This window comes from Molothrus aeneus, chromosome 1, assembly GCF_037042795.1.
Source record: "Molothrus aeneus isolate 106 chromosome 1, BPBGC_Maene_1.0, whole genome shotgun sequence".
Lineage (NCBI taxonomy): Eukaryota > Metazoa > Chordata > Aves > Passeriformes > Icteridae > Molothrus > Molothrus aeneus.
Genome location: NC_089646.1, coordinates 20,586,271 through 20,601,784, shown reverse-complemented (window position 1 = coordinate 20,601,784; position 15,514 = coordinate 20,586,271). Strand labels below are relative to the sequence as shown.

At 38.5% G+C, this 15,514-nt stretch overlaps 1 protein-coding gene across 1 annotated transcript in view; it reads left to right on the top strand.

The window, feature by feature from the left end:
* The window catches only part of LOC136560724 (macrophage mannose receptor 1-like), a 32,286-nt gene that overhangs the window by 304 nt on the left and 16,468 nt on the right, over positions 1 to 15,514 (top strand). The window contains exons 2-14 of the mRNA XM_066560667.1: positions 503 to 676; positions 1,848 to 2,009; positions 2,932 to 3,045; positions 4,119 to 4,265; positions 5,355 to 5,537; positions 6,325 to 6,479; positions 7,648 to 7,761; positions 8,638 to 8,753; positions 9,687 to 9,835; positions 10,714 to 10,913; positions 12,198 to 12,325; positions 13,582 to 13,669; positions 14,174 to 14,318. Of these exons, the coding sequence (XP_066416764.1) occupies positions 503 to 676; positions 1,848 to 2,009; positions 2,932 to 3,045; positions 4,119 to 4,265; positions 5,355 to 5,537; positions 6,325 to 6,479; positions 7,648 to 7,761; positions 8,638 to 8,753; positions 9,687 to 9,835; positions 10,714 to 10,913; positions 12,198 to 12,325; positions 13,582 to 13,669; positions 14,174 to 14,318 (1,875 nt within the window). The remainder of the gene's footprint in view (positions 1 to 502; positions 677 to 1,847; positions 2,010 to 2,931; positions 3,046 to 4,118; positions 4,266 to 5,354; positions 5,538 to 6,324; positions 6,480 to 7,647; positions 7,762 to 8,637; positions 8,754 to 9,686; positions 9,836 to 10,713; positions 10,914 to 12,197; positions 12,326 to 13,581; positions 13,670 to 14,173; positions 14,319 to 15,514) is intronic.

Genomic DNA, 15,514 nt, shown 5'->3' with positions numbered 1-15,514 from the left:
CAACTGAAACCTAAAAATTTTCACTGTGTAAATATGCTCATGACAATCTGGTCTGTATTTTCTCTGGTCAGCCACCCTTTTTCTTTTAACACTTAAGGAATAGGTGGGGTGAAAGAGTGGTAGATGGATAGAGTAATAAAGCAAATAAAGCAAACTTACTGAACTGTGCAGAAAACAAAGATGCAGTGAACTTATTGTTTCTATTCTTGCAGTTTTTCTCTCTTCAGGAACTACAAGGTATCACCAACTCTTCATCACAGAATTTGACTTGCCTACAGTGTATACATATCAAACTCTAACCACAGTATTTAAACTTCTCATTTTACTAAAACATTTTATTTAATATCTGTAGCCATGCTAGGGAGGAAATTATAATTAAAAAAAAATTTAAAAGATTGCATAACTTCTCAATTTGGATAGACAAATAGTTCCATTATTAGAAATTTAGATTTATGATTTTAATGTTATTTTCATGCCCTTTAACACTTTTATTCCCTCCTAGTTACTTTTACATTACGAGGAAATGCCAATGGACAGCCTTGTGTATTCCCTTTCAAATACAAAGACAGGCAGTACAATGAGTGCACAGATGTTGGCAGATCAGATGGGCTGCTCTGGTGTGCAACAACTGCAGATTTTGATGCTGATAAACTCTATGGATTTTGCCCACTGATAAGTAAGTCTTGCATTTTATTCATTAACTTGTCATAAAATGTTGTTGAGCAGACCATCTCTTGAGCTACCAGGTTTTTTATGAGCTACCAGCTGCACGCCTGCCTGCCTGACCTTGTTAGAGTAGCCCAAATGAAAATCACCTGACAGGACACTAGTCCCAATGGCCAAGAGCTCTCTCTGAAGGGAATGGCGAGCAAGAGGTGCCACTGAAGAGAGGTTCAGCCCAGAAAGGTTCTGACTCAAATGCTGGAGGTGACTGTTTCCCTCAGTGAAACAGAGGGGTGAAGAGGTTCTTTTGTGGGACTTAAGTGCATTGCATGAACAGCATGAATTTAGACATCTATCTTATTATTTAGACATTCATCTTCCTTTCAAAAATTCCTATTTCTCTTCCTTCCTCAGTCATTCCCTATAGGTCAATTCTCACTTAAACTGCGATCTTCTATTTTCCCTTTAATTTTCTACCTTATTCTAGTTTCCTATTGCTAGCCTACACAAAAATGCTGCTGTGAGAATTATCTTCCTCTCCCAACTTTGTTATGTCTTCTGCACTGAACTTATGTTTGAATCTTTCCAATTCAGGACACAAACATTGGTCTCACCAATGCCCTTCCCAATAACACAGCATCTTCACCAGGTTTGGTGAGTTGCTCTGCAAAGACAGCAGCTGAGCTGTAAATTTGTGTTACAAAGAGTTCTTCTGTTGTTTCTCAAGCTGTCAAAGGCCACTTTCTGTCATTTTTGGAAAAACTGCTTCTCTTGATGGTGAGCTAAGAGGGAATTGCTACCCATTCCTACCCTGGAGGCATGAAGAGCCTCCAGGATCATAGTTCACATCCATACTTGCTTTTCTCCTCTGACTTTATCCTGGAATCTCTTTATTTCAATCAATAGATTTGTCTGGTTAACCTAGAATTGCATGTGCAGTATGAGAAAATTCAAAAGCAAATATTGGGAAAAAAATTCACTCCTTTATAAAAATATAGAAATCTTATATAATATTTTTAATTTTAAAAAATACACATTATTCTAATTTGATGCCTAGATTTATTTCTTTTTTTTCCTGATGCTTAGCATGCATCTTTAAAGATTCTGCATTATTACAAACTTTATTGTCTTTTTGTTGGTACATGTGAGTCCACTAGAACAGCGCTCCATGTCACTTCTTTCAGATGACACCAAAAGATTTTGGACAGAAGATGTTTCCACCGGCATTCACTATCAGATAAACTCAGAATCAGCTCTAACATGGCACCAAGCAAGGAAAAGCTGTCAGCAGCAAAATGCAGAACTACTAAGCATTACAGAGACTCAGGAGCAAGCATATGTAGGAGGTAAAAGGACAGAGAACGAGACCTTAAAGAACGCTGTGATGAAGCAGTGGGCTGCCTTGTCATCTGCCTCAGGGAAGAAAGAGGGCAGGGTGTCAGGGTGGTTGGGCAGCCACCAAAGGGACATGGTCTGAACTGCCCTTCCACTGCCTGGGGCTTTTTAATGAAGCATTGCTCACAAACCTCTTTGGCAGTGAAATGTCCCCATGCCAGCATTGAGCTCCAGATGGGAGCTCCTGCAGCTCCTACAGTCGGTCCCAGGGGAAGGGTTTCCTCTGCTCACCTTTGTGCAAAGGCACTCAAACCTGACCAGGGCTGTGGGCTGGTCCTCTAATTTACCTTTTCCCACTGTGCTTCAAGGATTATTAATGTTTTCAGGAAAACATATGATGATGGTTAGATTGGTCCTAATATGGACACATTTGCATACATAAAATCAAAATAACTCCAGTGGATTTCAGGTACAGGTATCACAGCATCTGTTTGGTTATAAATATTGTAAAGGAGGCTTTGAAAGGACTCTCTTAGCAAAAAAGCTAGAAAAAAACTTATTGACAAATAGACTTTTTCTTTTATTCCATTAAATCTGTTACAGAAGACTTTTAGCAAAATTCCCTTATGAATATCAGGGCTTTTTTACATGTCCTGTGTTCTAATAAAAGCTAGTGAGAAAAATAAAGTCTTATTTAAATAGTGAAATAAGATGTTGATTTGCCCTACTAAGATCTCTGGTAAATCAATATAGATTCATTTACAAATTTTACTTTTTGTAATCAATGTATCTCAGTAATGCAGAAAGTACTGATCTGGGGCTGGTTTAAAATAAGAAATATGAATTTCTTACTTTACACTTAATTTCATTTAGATGATCTTACTGTGAATAAGAATAGAGAGATACAACTGAGGGATTTTTTTTCTAATTTAGAGCTAACTAAAGAATTTGGTTTTGCCTTCTGGATTGGATTGAATGCTTTGGATTTCAACAGTGGATGGCAATGGGCTGGGGGCAGCCCTTTCAGATATTTAAACTGGGCTCCAGGTAAGAGATGTATCTAATTTGTAATCTTTGTATTAATTCTGATAAGGCACCAACTAATATAAACTGCCCTACCTAACTTTATTTCAGGAAAGCCCATTCTGATTTACAATAGTTCAAGATCCAGATGCGTGTTTTAAGATGAAACTTTCAAATTACAAAGTTCATTGTGGATATAAGTTATACCATATTATTCTATTCTCTTATCAAAACAGAGAGCTTGTTTATGAAAGCAGAGTGTCATTGGAGTGATACATAACACTACACATCAAAGATCAAAATTTTCCATAACATGTTGTCCATGAGTACGAATAGCAAATAATGCTCCATGTTGTTTGGAGAAATTCTAAACACTATTGAGAAGCTTAGGGGGCCAGCTTATAATTCCTCAACAGTTTATGCAAAATTGCACTGGGCCACTTCAGGAAGGGAAATGGAGTGGGTTTATGGTGTTCCTCATACAGGATGAGCTCTTCTCTTTGCTTTTTGGGTTTTTTTGATTCTGTGTTTGCTTTGTGCCATGAGTATTCCAAGCTGTCTCCTGATTTGGAAAAGTTTCAAGGTGTCAAAGGAAAAATTAAACTCTCCTCTAAGTTTTCAAGGGCTGTATCAAGAAATTTCCTTTGCAGCTTACAGAGGTTTGTACCCACTGCAACAGAAAATAAAAAAGCTATTTCATAGGAAAGCAGAACTGTGAAACTCTTGAAATATACTGGAAGGATAATATAGCTTAAAACTCAATATTCAAAAGTTTGGAAGTTTTTGACACAAGATAAATGTCCAGTTTCAGCAGTTCTTCCTGTAAGAACAAGAGTGTCAGGAAAAGAATAAGACATTTCCCAGTACTATCCTGATAACAAAGTCAGTGGAGGGTCATTATTTCTCTCTCAGACTATTGACTAAAGGTAGCATTGTACAAACTTCAAGGCAGTTATCCTGTAGGGATGGGCTTTTTCCTATTAGCGATTCAAGGAATCATAAAAAGCAAATGTGTCTACTGGTAATATGATGTTTCTGTTAATGTATTTTTTATTAATTTCTTGCTGTGATATTCTATTTTCTCTTTTTACTTAAAGGAAGTCCCTTCCTGCTCCCTGGGAAAATCTGCGGACTATTGAATCCCAGAAAGAATGGTAAATGGGAAAATCAGGCATGCAACCAGAGACTAGGCTACATTTGTAAAAAAGGATCCTTCAATTCAAAGCCTGACATTATGCCCAAAGGTAGGTTAGTCAAATAAAAAGAAAGTTTTTTATGACTTCTAGAAAGAGAAACTTGTATGCAACATTATTTTTCAACAAAGATACTAGAAACCTTCGAAAAACACAGCTATACACAACACACAGACTTTTATATGCTGCCTTGTTTCTCCCTTTGTGTAATAGGAGAATATTATTATTTTGTTCCATCACTCTGCATTCATTCTTGAAAGACAGATTGTAGATGCTCCGTCATGGTAACCAGAGCCAAAAGGCAAATTTGCATAAATATGGTAGAAATATTATTCTCCTTTGCTCCAAATGAATACCTGCAGTTACTCATGTATTCATGAAAAAAGTCCTCCTGTGTCTGATGTCTGCAGTTTGCAGTGATTTGGTTTCACATGAGCAGAGCAGGAGCAGCAGCAACACTGACACAGACCTTGTTGCATCTGTGGGCTCCCCCATTGCACCAGCTTGGCTGTGAACATGGCCCAGGTGAGAGGGGTCCCCTGGAGATTGTCACCTGGGAATGCTGTAAAATCTACTTTTAAAGAATGAGTTACACTATTCTATTTTTAAAGCAAGACCAAGGTACATTTTTAAGAATATAAGTTATAAAAAGGCCACTGAGAGGATATGAAAACTCCCCGCTAATTTACAAGGTTTAAAGACCTGCAGTTGTCAAAGAACTGCTTCATGCTTTTCCATACCTGAAAATAAGTTTGTTTGTGAGAAACCATAGAACAGCAGGCAGAGCCAAAGTGAGTCACCACAGTCACCACAAGACTGAGTGGCTCTAGGGGACAAAGAGAGGAGAGGTTGATGTCTGCTTTGTTCTCTCTTTTCTCGCAGATCATTATTTCAAATTGCATTTCTGAAACAATGTGAACATTTTTAAGTGGTTCTCTGTTTAAGGAGATTTCATTGTATTTACATATTTAGCATCCTGTGCCTTAACGATATTTGCTTTTAATTTGAATGTATTTTGCGTTGCCAACTACAGCTTTATGTTTATTCATACGGTTCCATTTTTGTAAAGCGTACTCAAGAGACCTCATTCTAGTGTCCTCTATTTTCCTCTTGTTCTGTAAAATTGTGTTCTGATTTTAGGGGAATTGAGGCCTGTTCAGTGCACGGATGGCTGGTGGCCATATGCAGGTCACTGCTACAGCATTCACCGGGACCCCAAAACATGGAAAGATGCTCTATCTTCATGTAAAAAGCAAGATGGAGATTTGGCAAGCATCCACAACATTGCTGAATACAGCTTTCTAGTGTCACAGCTTGGTTACAGTGAGTATATATGTAAGCCTGTATTGCATTTGCTCCATCTGTGACATAAAAGCTGAACTTCATATTAAAGTTTAATATTTCTCTGAAATATCACAAGTGAAAGACTGAATCTGACTTACCATGCTCTTTTATTGCTGATGCATAAATACAGAATTATATCTATGTTTATCAAGAAATAAACCACATTGTAAAACATTATAAAGGAGGAGAAGAAAACAAAAAAAAACAGTATTCTTTCTAGAGACACATAAAGATCTCTAATGATTGCACTTTTGGCACCTATATTCTGTGCACAGGGCTTTAGAACTGAGCTACAAACCTAGAAGATAAGCTTTTGCTAAGATTCAAACCTCTTGCTGATGCTAACCTCTTTGCTATATATCTTTCTAAGAAAAAAATATCTTTTCACTTCTGCTACTCCTTGGATCTGTAGTAACCAGTTCTGACACTGCAGATGCTGGCCTTGGTGAACACACCTGATGGGCCAACACCTGATGGGCCAACAAGTGTTCTAATGTCCTGGCAGGTCTCTTCATGGCTTGGACTCAGTATGATCTCCTGAGAGATGGGACACCAACAGCAGTTCAGTGTCTTCATGCTCAGGACTATTTTGGTGTTCTGAATCACACAAAGCTTGCAAAAATCTTCTGCCACCTGTAAAGAGCCTTATGATCATTAAGGCTCATTGTGTACCACATGCCAAATTTATCACTCCCTGTTGTTCTGCATGTGGAAGCATTCATTGCACAGTGGAAAATAACCAAACCTATTTGTTGTCATGCTTCAGAGCCAACAGAAGAGCTGTGGCTGGGTCTGAACGACCTGAAGACTCACTTCTACTTCGAGTGGAGTGACGGGACCCCTGTGACCTTCACCAAATGGCAGCGCCGGCATCCCACCTACACCCGCGGTGTGGAGCACTGCGCCGCTATGAAGGGGCAGGTACAGCATGCACTCCTCTCACAGCACTGCAAATTACTGACTGCAACCACCCAAAATCACTTATGTGCTTATGCAGGGATCATTCCTTATGCTATCTTGAAGTAGTTTTGCTCCAAAATTTGGTATCAACCAGAAGACAAGTTCAGAGGTCAGGAGACATCAGAAGGAGAGGCAGTGTTTTCCTAGTATCCCCTTCTGAAATTTCTTGTCTGGTGAAAATTCTGATCCAGAAATTTTACATTAAATTCTTTCCCTTGGTTTCAGCAAAGAAAAAGTTTAAGCTCTGGGAGAGGAATAGGGATCGACTAGTTTATACCCTACGTGGATACTATAAGTGCTATTTGCATGCCTCATATTCCAATCAGACAATTTTGTCCCTCAATGCCATGTCACTGAGATATGGCATAGAGACACAGAGACCTGGCACTAGGACACGTTTCTCCAGTTGTCATCTACCTGCCAAAAAAAAAAAAGTAAAATTCTATAGTATTTCTGACTGCTTGACTCACAAACTTTATTTTCTTGCAAGATGGGATTGTTTGATACATTTACCTGCATGTGCATGCATGTGTATGCACACACAAAAAGTGTCCTGAATTTTGAAAGAAAAAAATTTAAAATGCTGGTATTAAATGTATGCTGTCATTGAGAGAACTTTTATGTCATAGAATAATGTTGATGTTTGTCAGTATTAGGCACCAAAAGAATTGATCCTATATCAGATTTTATGGGAGGATGAGGGGAAAGCTCTTCTTAAATAGACTATATTTTTTTAAAGAAGTCAGTCACATTCAGATTCTTTGACGGATAAAATAGTTAGATTTACTGCAACCCTAGCAGATGTGCATTAGTTTAGTTTAATTAATCTTTTTTCCAGCAGTGTAGTGAAATATTCTTCTCCAAAAGCAGATCCTATCAGCACACATGAGATGGATCTTTGCAAACCCTTTCATTTAAAAGTTATGGTAAGAAGTATTGTTGAGACTTCTAATGTTAATTTCCTTCTTTCACCTCAAAACAGCATTAAATGGATCTTAAACTAGCACTTAGAGATGTGTCTACTTGTTTTAATAAGTCTCCAGCTGGCCTTGTGAAGAAAGAGAAAAAACACTATTTGTGCTTGTTAATGCCCTTTCTTGACATTTTTTCCTTCTCCCTGCTATTCTAGGATGGATTCTGGGCAACTGATGCTTGTAATAAGCAACTTGGTTACATCTGTAAAAAGAAGCCTTCATCACAATCCTCTGCAAAGGAGACAATCGAGGACCTAGGCTGCCAGAAAGTAAATGCTCTCTCATAAATAATAATCTTTGAAAAAATGTACAGGAATTACTTTACTAGTTCTTGCTTCTTTTGGATACTGTCTTTGCATCTTATAGAAAATCTACTGTTGAGGCAACCTGGGCTCTTCCCGGTAGCAGTTTACTAATACCATTTTTCATTTCTGTTCTGAAAATTTTCAAGAAAGTTGAGATTCATGGATGTATAAGTGAATGCCCTCCATCCCCAGATGAGCTGCCCTGTGATTCAGAAAAGCATTGTGTCTGTATTGGTCAGCAGAGATCTCTGTAAGAGCAGGAAGAAGTGGGGTTGTTTTACTGATATTCCTCCTTTCTGCTCTCCCTGAAAACAAGCACTTCTGGATTCTTCTTGGCTCAGAAAATCTCCTCACTCCTTGTACTTGGGAGTGACAGGGACAGCTCTGGGGGGCTGTACTTGTATGCAAATTAATTTCTGTATTGCAATATTTTGGTATTTCATTATGTCTGATTGTGCAGCTCTGGAAAGCTGGAGCTGCAGGTCCCCCTGAATAAATCACAGGCTCCTTATAGACTCAGTTTGCATAACCTCAACCTTAGAGAGCCCTGGAAAGCCACAGCAAATAGCATAGTCACAATTTTCTTTGAAAAGTCATGTATACAAAAATGAGATGAAAACTGAGATCTTAATGTCATCACTTAAACAAAAAGGCCTCCTGTAGGAATGAAGAGCATCAAAGAAAAAGCTTTTATTTACTAACAGATCAGCCCAATCTCATCTTAGTTTTAAACTCAGCTGCAACAAATTGAGCATTTACTATTTATACACATAAGAGCAGAGAAATTTCTATATTGAAGTATCTTTCCATTGCACATTAAAAATCTTATGTTTGTCACAGGGTTGGAAAAGATATGGTTTTCACTGTTACTTGGTGGGTTCTGCACTTTTGACATTCTCAGAAGCAAATAAGACATGTGAACAGAGCAAAGCTTATCTAGCTACGGTGGAAAGCAGGTGGGAAAATAACTTCTTTAAAAATCAATGCTTTTAATGGAGAAACTCCCAAGAATTTTCCATTTTTTGATCCCATCAAAGTGTTTTATCAGCATTTTCAAAAAACATTATTGTAGCAAGGCATTCAAAGATAATCCATGCAGGAAAATTAAACCCAAACCAAACCTCTCAATGTTGTATGGCTATCACTTAGTCTATTACAGCAAATTTCAAATCTCAGGGCTTCTTGAATTAAACAGTTTCCTCTTATCTTTCAATTCATAATTAAAGCAACTTCTGGCTTTGGTGGAGTTTTTGGGTTTTTTTTTTTTTTTGCTTGTTTGGTTGGGTTCTTTTGGGTTTTTTGGTTTGCTGGGATTTTTTTCTGTTGGAAAGTAGGTACTACAGTTTTCATCTACTTATTGGTAGATGATAGGTAGTTTCTCATTATGATAGGAAAACTTTAATAAAAATATTTTCCTAAACTACCTTCTGAGGAAAATTCTGAACAAATGTAGGAAATCTTCCCCAGAACCTGCCCTCTCCCACAGCCAGAATGGATCATCTCTAATCTACGTACATCCTGTCAGCCTTCAGAGGCTACATGGCCCCTAAGGAACAGGACTGCCTTCAGAGGTGATGGGTAGCAGCAAAGTTGACAGCTTGGTCCTGTCTTGGTGGTCTGTTTGAGGCACTTCAGAGATTTGGAAAGACAGTGAAAAGAGTAGAATACAACTAGAAGCCCATAGGAGCAGCAATTTGTGATGTTTCAGATGCATTCAGCTGTAAAGAGAGAGCTGTCCCTCATTAAATTCTTTTGACTGCAGTTTAAAGGGTTTTGTTTGGACTTCACTGAGGAGCTTGTGTTTTGGGGTCATATTAACACTCCTCTGTATCACTTAAATGAATATTGCACACTAACAGGCTGTGAATGGACACTGTTTCCCACTGCAGAAATGAGCAAACCTTTCTGATTAGTCTGACGGGGCTGAGGTCTGAAGAATATTTCTGGATTGGTCTCTCTGACACAGAAGAACGAGGGAGTTTCAGGTGGACCAATGGAGAAACTGCTCATTTCACACACTGGAACACAGCCATGCCAGGTAAGCTCTGCATGGGCTCAGCCCCTGCCACAGGAGTGCAGCTGCAGCTCACACAGGTTTGTGCTCCCATTCCCCTGGTTAGAAATTAGAGTAGGGACTGTGTTTTGTGCCTGTGGCTGTAGGTGGCCAATACCATCACTGTGTCACTGTGCCTGACACCAGTGCCCCCAGCCCTGTCACAGCTGAGCTACAGGTGGTGGTGTAAGTCAACCTCCTGCCAAGGTGCGCAGAGACAGATTTTGGTAGGGTAGACTGAAGGCAATACTGTGTAGGAGTTAACATGGTCCATGGTATAATTATTTTTGCCATTTTTAACACCAGTTAACAACAGCTCATCAGCTTTAGAAAAATTATTCTGGACAGATTTTTGACCCACAATGTGCACATGTGAGAAATGAGCAGTGAACATGAAACAGTTTGGCATTTCAGCAATACAGCTTAGCAGCTATCTGTGAGCTCTTGCCTTCACACAGCTAGTTATGCCTTAAAACAAACCTGCTGTACTTGACATCACCCTTCTTGAAATTGAGTTACCAGGATATTGAGAACTCCAAAGTACTTGTTAGGTCATCTATTACGTATGTAAATTTAATCAAGGGCCATTTCCCCAGTGATTTCCCCTGGGTTGGCAGATAAGGAAGATTTGTTTTCTGAAGCTGCAAATCTCTGGTTTTGGTAAAGCTGTGTCTGTGAGACTCATTGGCCCATACCTGGCCTCTGACAGTTGATATTAAAAATAGTTTTATATACAGGATATTTTTAATATTCATAGTCTGCATCATTCTTTTCATAATTTCCTATTAATAAAAGCAAAGCTCTCATTCCTTAGACAACAATTAAGGCTTTGATTTTACTCATTTCTTTTCCACATCGCAAAGGGAAAGAGCAAGGCTGTGTTGTCATGGGAACTGGAATTGCAGCTGGATTATGGGATGTTGTTAGCTGTGAGAAGGCATCAAATTATCTTTGCAAACAGCGGGCAGCAGGAGTGCCACCTCCCGCCCCTCCAGGCCAGGTGCCTGCGGCCGCGTGTGCCGAAGGCTGGGACAGAGCCTCGCGGGCAGACTCGTGCCTCAAAGTAAGTGTGTGCCCACTTCCCTGGGAGCCCCAGCATGGCCCAGACCAGGGGACAGTGCCCTGGTCACCAGGATGCTGGGACATTATTTGGGAATGATCTTCTCTTTGGTATTCAAAGTGACAAAACATGGGGAAAAATTCCATCAAATGTAACGAAAGTCAACAATGGAAAATTGTGAACACAGAGTGCCATAAATATGCTTTCTTTTATCTAAATGCCAAGTGAGAATCTCACCTAATTTATTTGCTTCCAGGAGTTTGGAACTTCAGAAAAAACATATATTTATTACATCTCAAGAGCTGGCAGTGTCATATACATAAAACTATGTTTTAGAGGGAAAACATGCCCCTCTGACACCCTTTTCCCACACAGCATGTAATACTTGTAGCAATACTTTTGGATCTGGGTTTAGTTGGTGACTCTTTCCAGCAAGTAAAACTTTTGAGCATTCTCTTGATTTAGCTAAAAATGCCTTAAAAAGCTCTTCCTTTTTGCAAAGGACAAAAGGAAAGAAAAGGCAATACAAATCAACTAAATAAATATGCAGCATTGCTTTTGCATGTCTTTACATAAGTCTGCTCTCACTTTCTTTCCTGAGAGTCTCTGCCTGTTGGGAGACCAGAGCTGATTTTATTCCTGTATTTACAGGAGTCTGAGCTTCTTTGTCACATGTAATTATGATTAAATGGTTCTGCCATTTACCAAATTGTTAATTATCGTTTCTATAAAATGTCAAGCACTTAGTCCTGTTAAACATATCCTTAGTCCAAGAATGTATGTTCCTCTTGGCAGAAAGTGTATTTTGTATTTGCATGCTTTCACCTCAATACAAAAACCTCTTCCTCAGCTGGGGTCCACAACTTTCTGTATCCATTTTATCTTTTCCAGTCCAACTCACTGACTTACCCTTCCCCTTCCTTTTCTCAAAAATCTTCTGCTTTCTACTGCAAAAATTCCATGGTTGAGTTTTTCCATCTTTTTTTTTAACTTTTCAGTGGACAAAGTTCCAATTAAGTTACAGATTAGTTTTTTCTCTTCTGTACATTCTGATACTTTTTGTTCTCCTCAGATGCCTATACTACTTTTGCCTTATTTTAAAATAGATGATGCTAAGAAAAAATATTTACACATCACATTTTTAATGTTTAATATTAGAGGCTTGGACAGGTGTCATGTTGTCTCACTCAAGAATAAAGGTGTGCTAAAATGATGCCGATTTTAATTACAAATATTTTATAAGCTTCACAAATTTACTATTTTATTTTTACTTTTTGTTCTCAATAGTTTTTTGTGAGAGAGGGAAACCAAAAGAAGTCTTGGTTTGAAGCTGAAGAATTCTGTAGAGAAATAGGTGGAAATCTGGTCACAATCAATACAAGAGAAGATCAAATTTTATTATGGCAATTAGCTTCGTGAGTACTTGCATAAGGATTCTTTTTTATGTTCCTGCTATGGTAAATAAAAATTACTTAAAACATATCTGGAGCTGAACAAGTAAGTGAATAAAAATAACCAAATTTAAATTACATTGATACAAAATTTCAGCATCCTGTAACATTGCTTTAAAAAAAAATCTTGGGTATTTCAGAGGCTTAATATTTTGGTAATTTTCATCAAAGGTTTTAGAAAGGCTGTTTTCCAGATCTTATAAATTTCTTATATGTTAGTCCTCTTTCTAAAGGGAGAAAATAAAACATTCAGCTCTGACTGGCATTTGTAGCTGTCTGCAATTCTTCTTTGACCAACTTATTCAAAAAATCCCTTGAGTTACTCCGTAATGTATACCAAAATTCAAGGACTTAACGTGTTTTTTTTCTGACTATAAAGAATCCTGAAATCAAAGAGTAATTCATTTCAGTAAACCTTTGGTAGCATTGTAGATGCCATGCCTTGCTCATGACGTATAAACTGTGACATTATTTTCCCCTCAAATTAGACCAATATTCTGATTGTATTTCATAAGGTCAAGACAGGTCAATGACACATAATATACAGCTTTTAACCAAAACTGTTTCACATAGTGTAGAATTGGGTTTTACTTTCTGAAACAGATTTAAAATTTTCCTATTGAGAAGTTTTTGTGATCTTACCCTTTATTTTTAAATATATTTCGGTATTGTGATCATCTGAATGTGGTTTTATTTGTCTGTTAAGTCTCTGCTTTAGAGTATAAAATATTTGTGGAAGGAAATCTTTGTGTTATGCAGTGACTGAAATAGTAATTTTATTTAGTCCATAGGCATGACAAGATAAAGAGCATGAAATATTAACTAAACTACTTAGGAAGAGCTAAGAAGAAAATGAAACCAGTTGAAAATCAATCCTCACTATCCTTATTAGTTAAATAAACATCTATTTATGCTTTACTTTTGCTAAAGTCTCTGTCTTTCACCTCATACTACAACCAAGATCTGTGCTACATCCACAGGGATGGGAACCTGAGCTGGCTCTGGGCCACATCACTTTAACTTATTTTTAAATAAGAGAAGTCTTAGCCCAACACAGAGCACTATCACCTCCCTGATAGAGTGCAGGGAGTGAGCTTGGCTTTGGGCCACAGCTCTCAGTTCAGGTGTGACAGAAAGCAGGATACTTCTACGCTTTTTAGGATTTATATCCCAGCCTTTCTTTCTATACTTATATTTCTATATTGTATGAATTATTTTAGGGACAAAGGACTCAACACTCAGGCTTTCTGGATTGGTTTGTTTCTCTTAAATCCTGATGAAGGATTTTCCTGGATTGATGGCTCCCCTGTGAGTATTTATTTGCTGGATATTAATTGACTTTCTGTCTTTTAGAAAATAGAATATATACTGAGTAGCTGCAGTGCACTGTCTTAACACGGCATTGCCTGTTTTTCACCCCTGGTACCATGTTATATCCCACCTTTGACAGTCTGTGCCCTTAGATCTTTACAGCCTCCCAAAATGGGCACTGCTGTGTGGCAGTTCAGGGAAGTCCAGTTGCAAACTTTCACAAAACAAGATAAATGTGGCTCCCTCTGTCCATCAGTTTTTCTTTTATCAAACACATGGTTTTCTATACCATGTAGTCCCTTCACCTTCTTCAGGGGGTGGTGGGGAAAGTAACCTGACCAGCATAACCTTCACAGCTCCCTCAGGTCTGTTTGAACTCCTAGTGATCCTATAAAAAAGGTACTTGAGATGATGAGATACTGAAATTGTGTCACAATTGCAATCTCAATAACTTCCATTCAGCTCAAATCACTCAGTAACTGATATGTATTTCCAACACAGGTAATTTATGAGAACTGGGAGGAAGATGAACCCAACAATTACAAAGAACTTGAACATTGTGTTATGTTTAATAGATCACCCCGAATGCGCTGGAACGACTTGCGCTGTGAACATTTACTTAATTGGATTTGTGAAACAAAAGAAGGTATTATTACTTCCCCATTTAATTGGAGCAATAAACACAAGCTTAAAAAGCAAATTTTATGGATTTAAACAAATTGAAAGGAAGAAAGACACTGGGAATTGTTCATTTTAAAACTAGTTGCAGTGAAGGCAATACATAAAGCAGGCAGAATGAATTGAAATATTTCTCTTGTCCTTGGGTTCAGGAAGTTAGAGTGACCCTATTACTTCATCTCTAGTTTTATCTCTTTCTAGAATGGCTTCAATAAATTTGTGAAGCAAAGGTACTTATTCCCTTTCCTGTTATTACTTCCTCTATTTCTATCTATCTGCTTCAGTCTTCCCTGGGATAGCTGCAGATGCAGGACACAGAGTTCTCTCTAGGGACTTGAAAAAAGCTTTGCTTCCCACTGTGAAACAACTAATGAGAACCAAGGAGGGGATAAGAACCAGCAACTCTGAAAACTCAATCTGATCAAAAGTGGAGGTTGGTATAACCTTGATGGACTCCTGCATCCACCAGCCTTGCCTGGAAGGCAGGGCCCCAGTGCCAAAACTCCCCCACCTGGTGCCAGGCCCACAAAATGGACCTGACAGATGTTGGGGTGCCCCCCAGCAGGAGATAGGAATGGGGTCTGCGTGGCCTGAAGAGATCAAGTGACAGCTGACAATGAAAGAACTTGTTTTGCTTGCTCAGTTTTACTTCTACATCCCTGCTTCCTGGTTGTAAACTGAGTATTTGTATGCATCTCCATGGAGAAGGAGATTTTTAAAACCTTCTTGAAACAACAAGAAAGTTGGATACACACAGGGAACTACTGGGAGGCACAATAGGAAGGCGGAGGGATAAACAATTACATAGAAACACTGAGTGTGTCTAATATTTGATGACTCTGCCAACAAAACCCTTGAAGGGTGAATAAGGCACCATGGTAACATTGAAAAATTGCTTAACCAAAAAGGAAGAATCACTGTTCCCTTTTGGTAAATTAGTCACACAAGTGCACCATCCAAGCCCTGATTTCTGCATACCAGCTCAAAGCAGCACATCCTGTGCAGCCCTTTCTGGCACACTGAGCATGCTGCTTTGTATGGATGTGTCCCTCTGCTCTTGGTGAGATTACTCAGAAGGAGCTCAGAAACCACGACACAAAGACTCTGATCAGTTTATCCTGATCTTAGATGACCTTTCAAAAGCAAGAAAAAAAATCAAGAAAT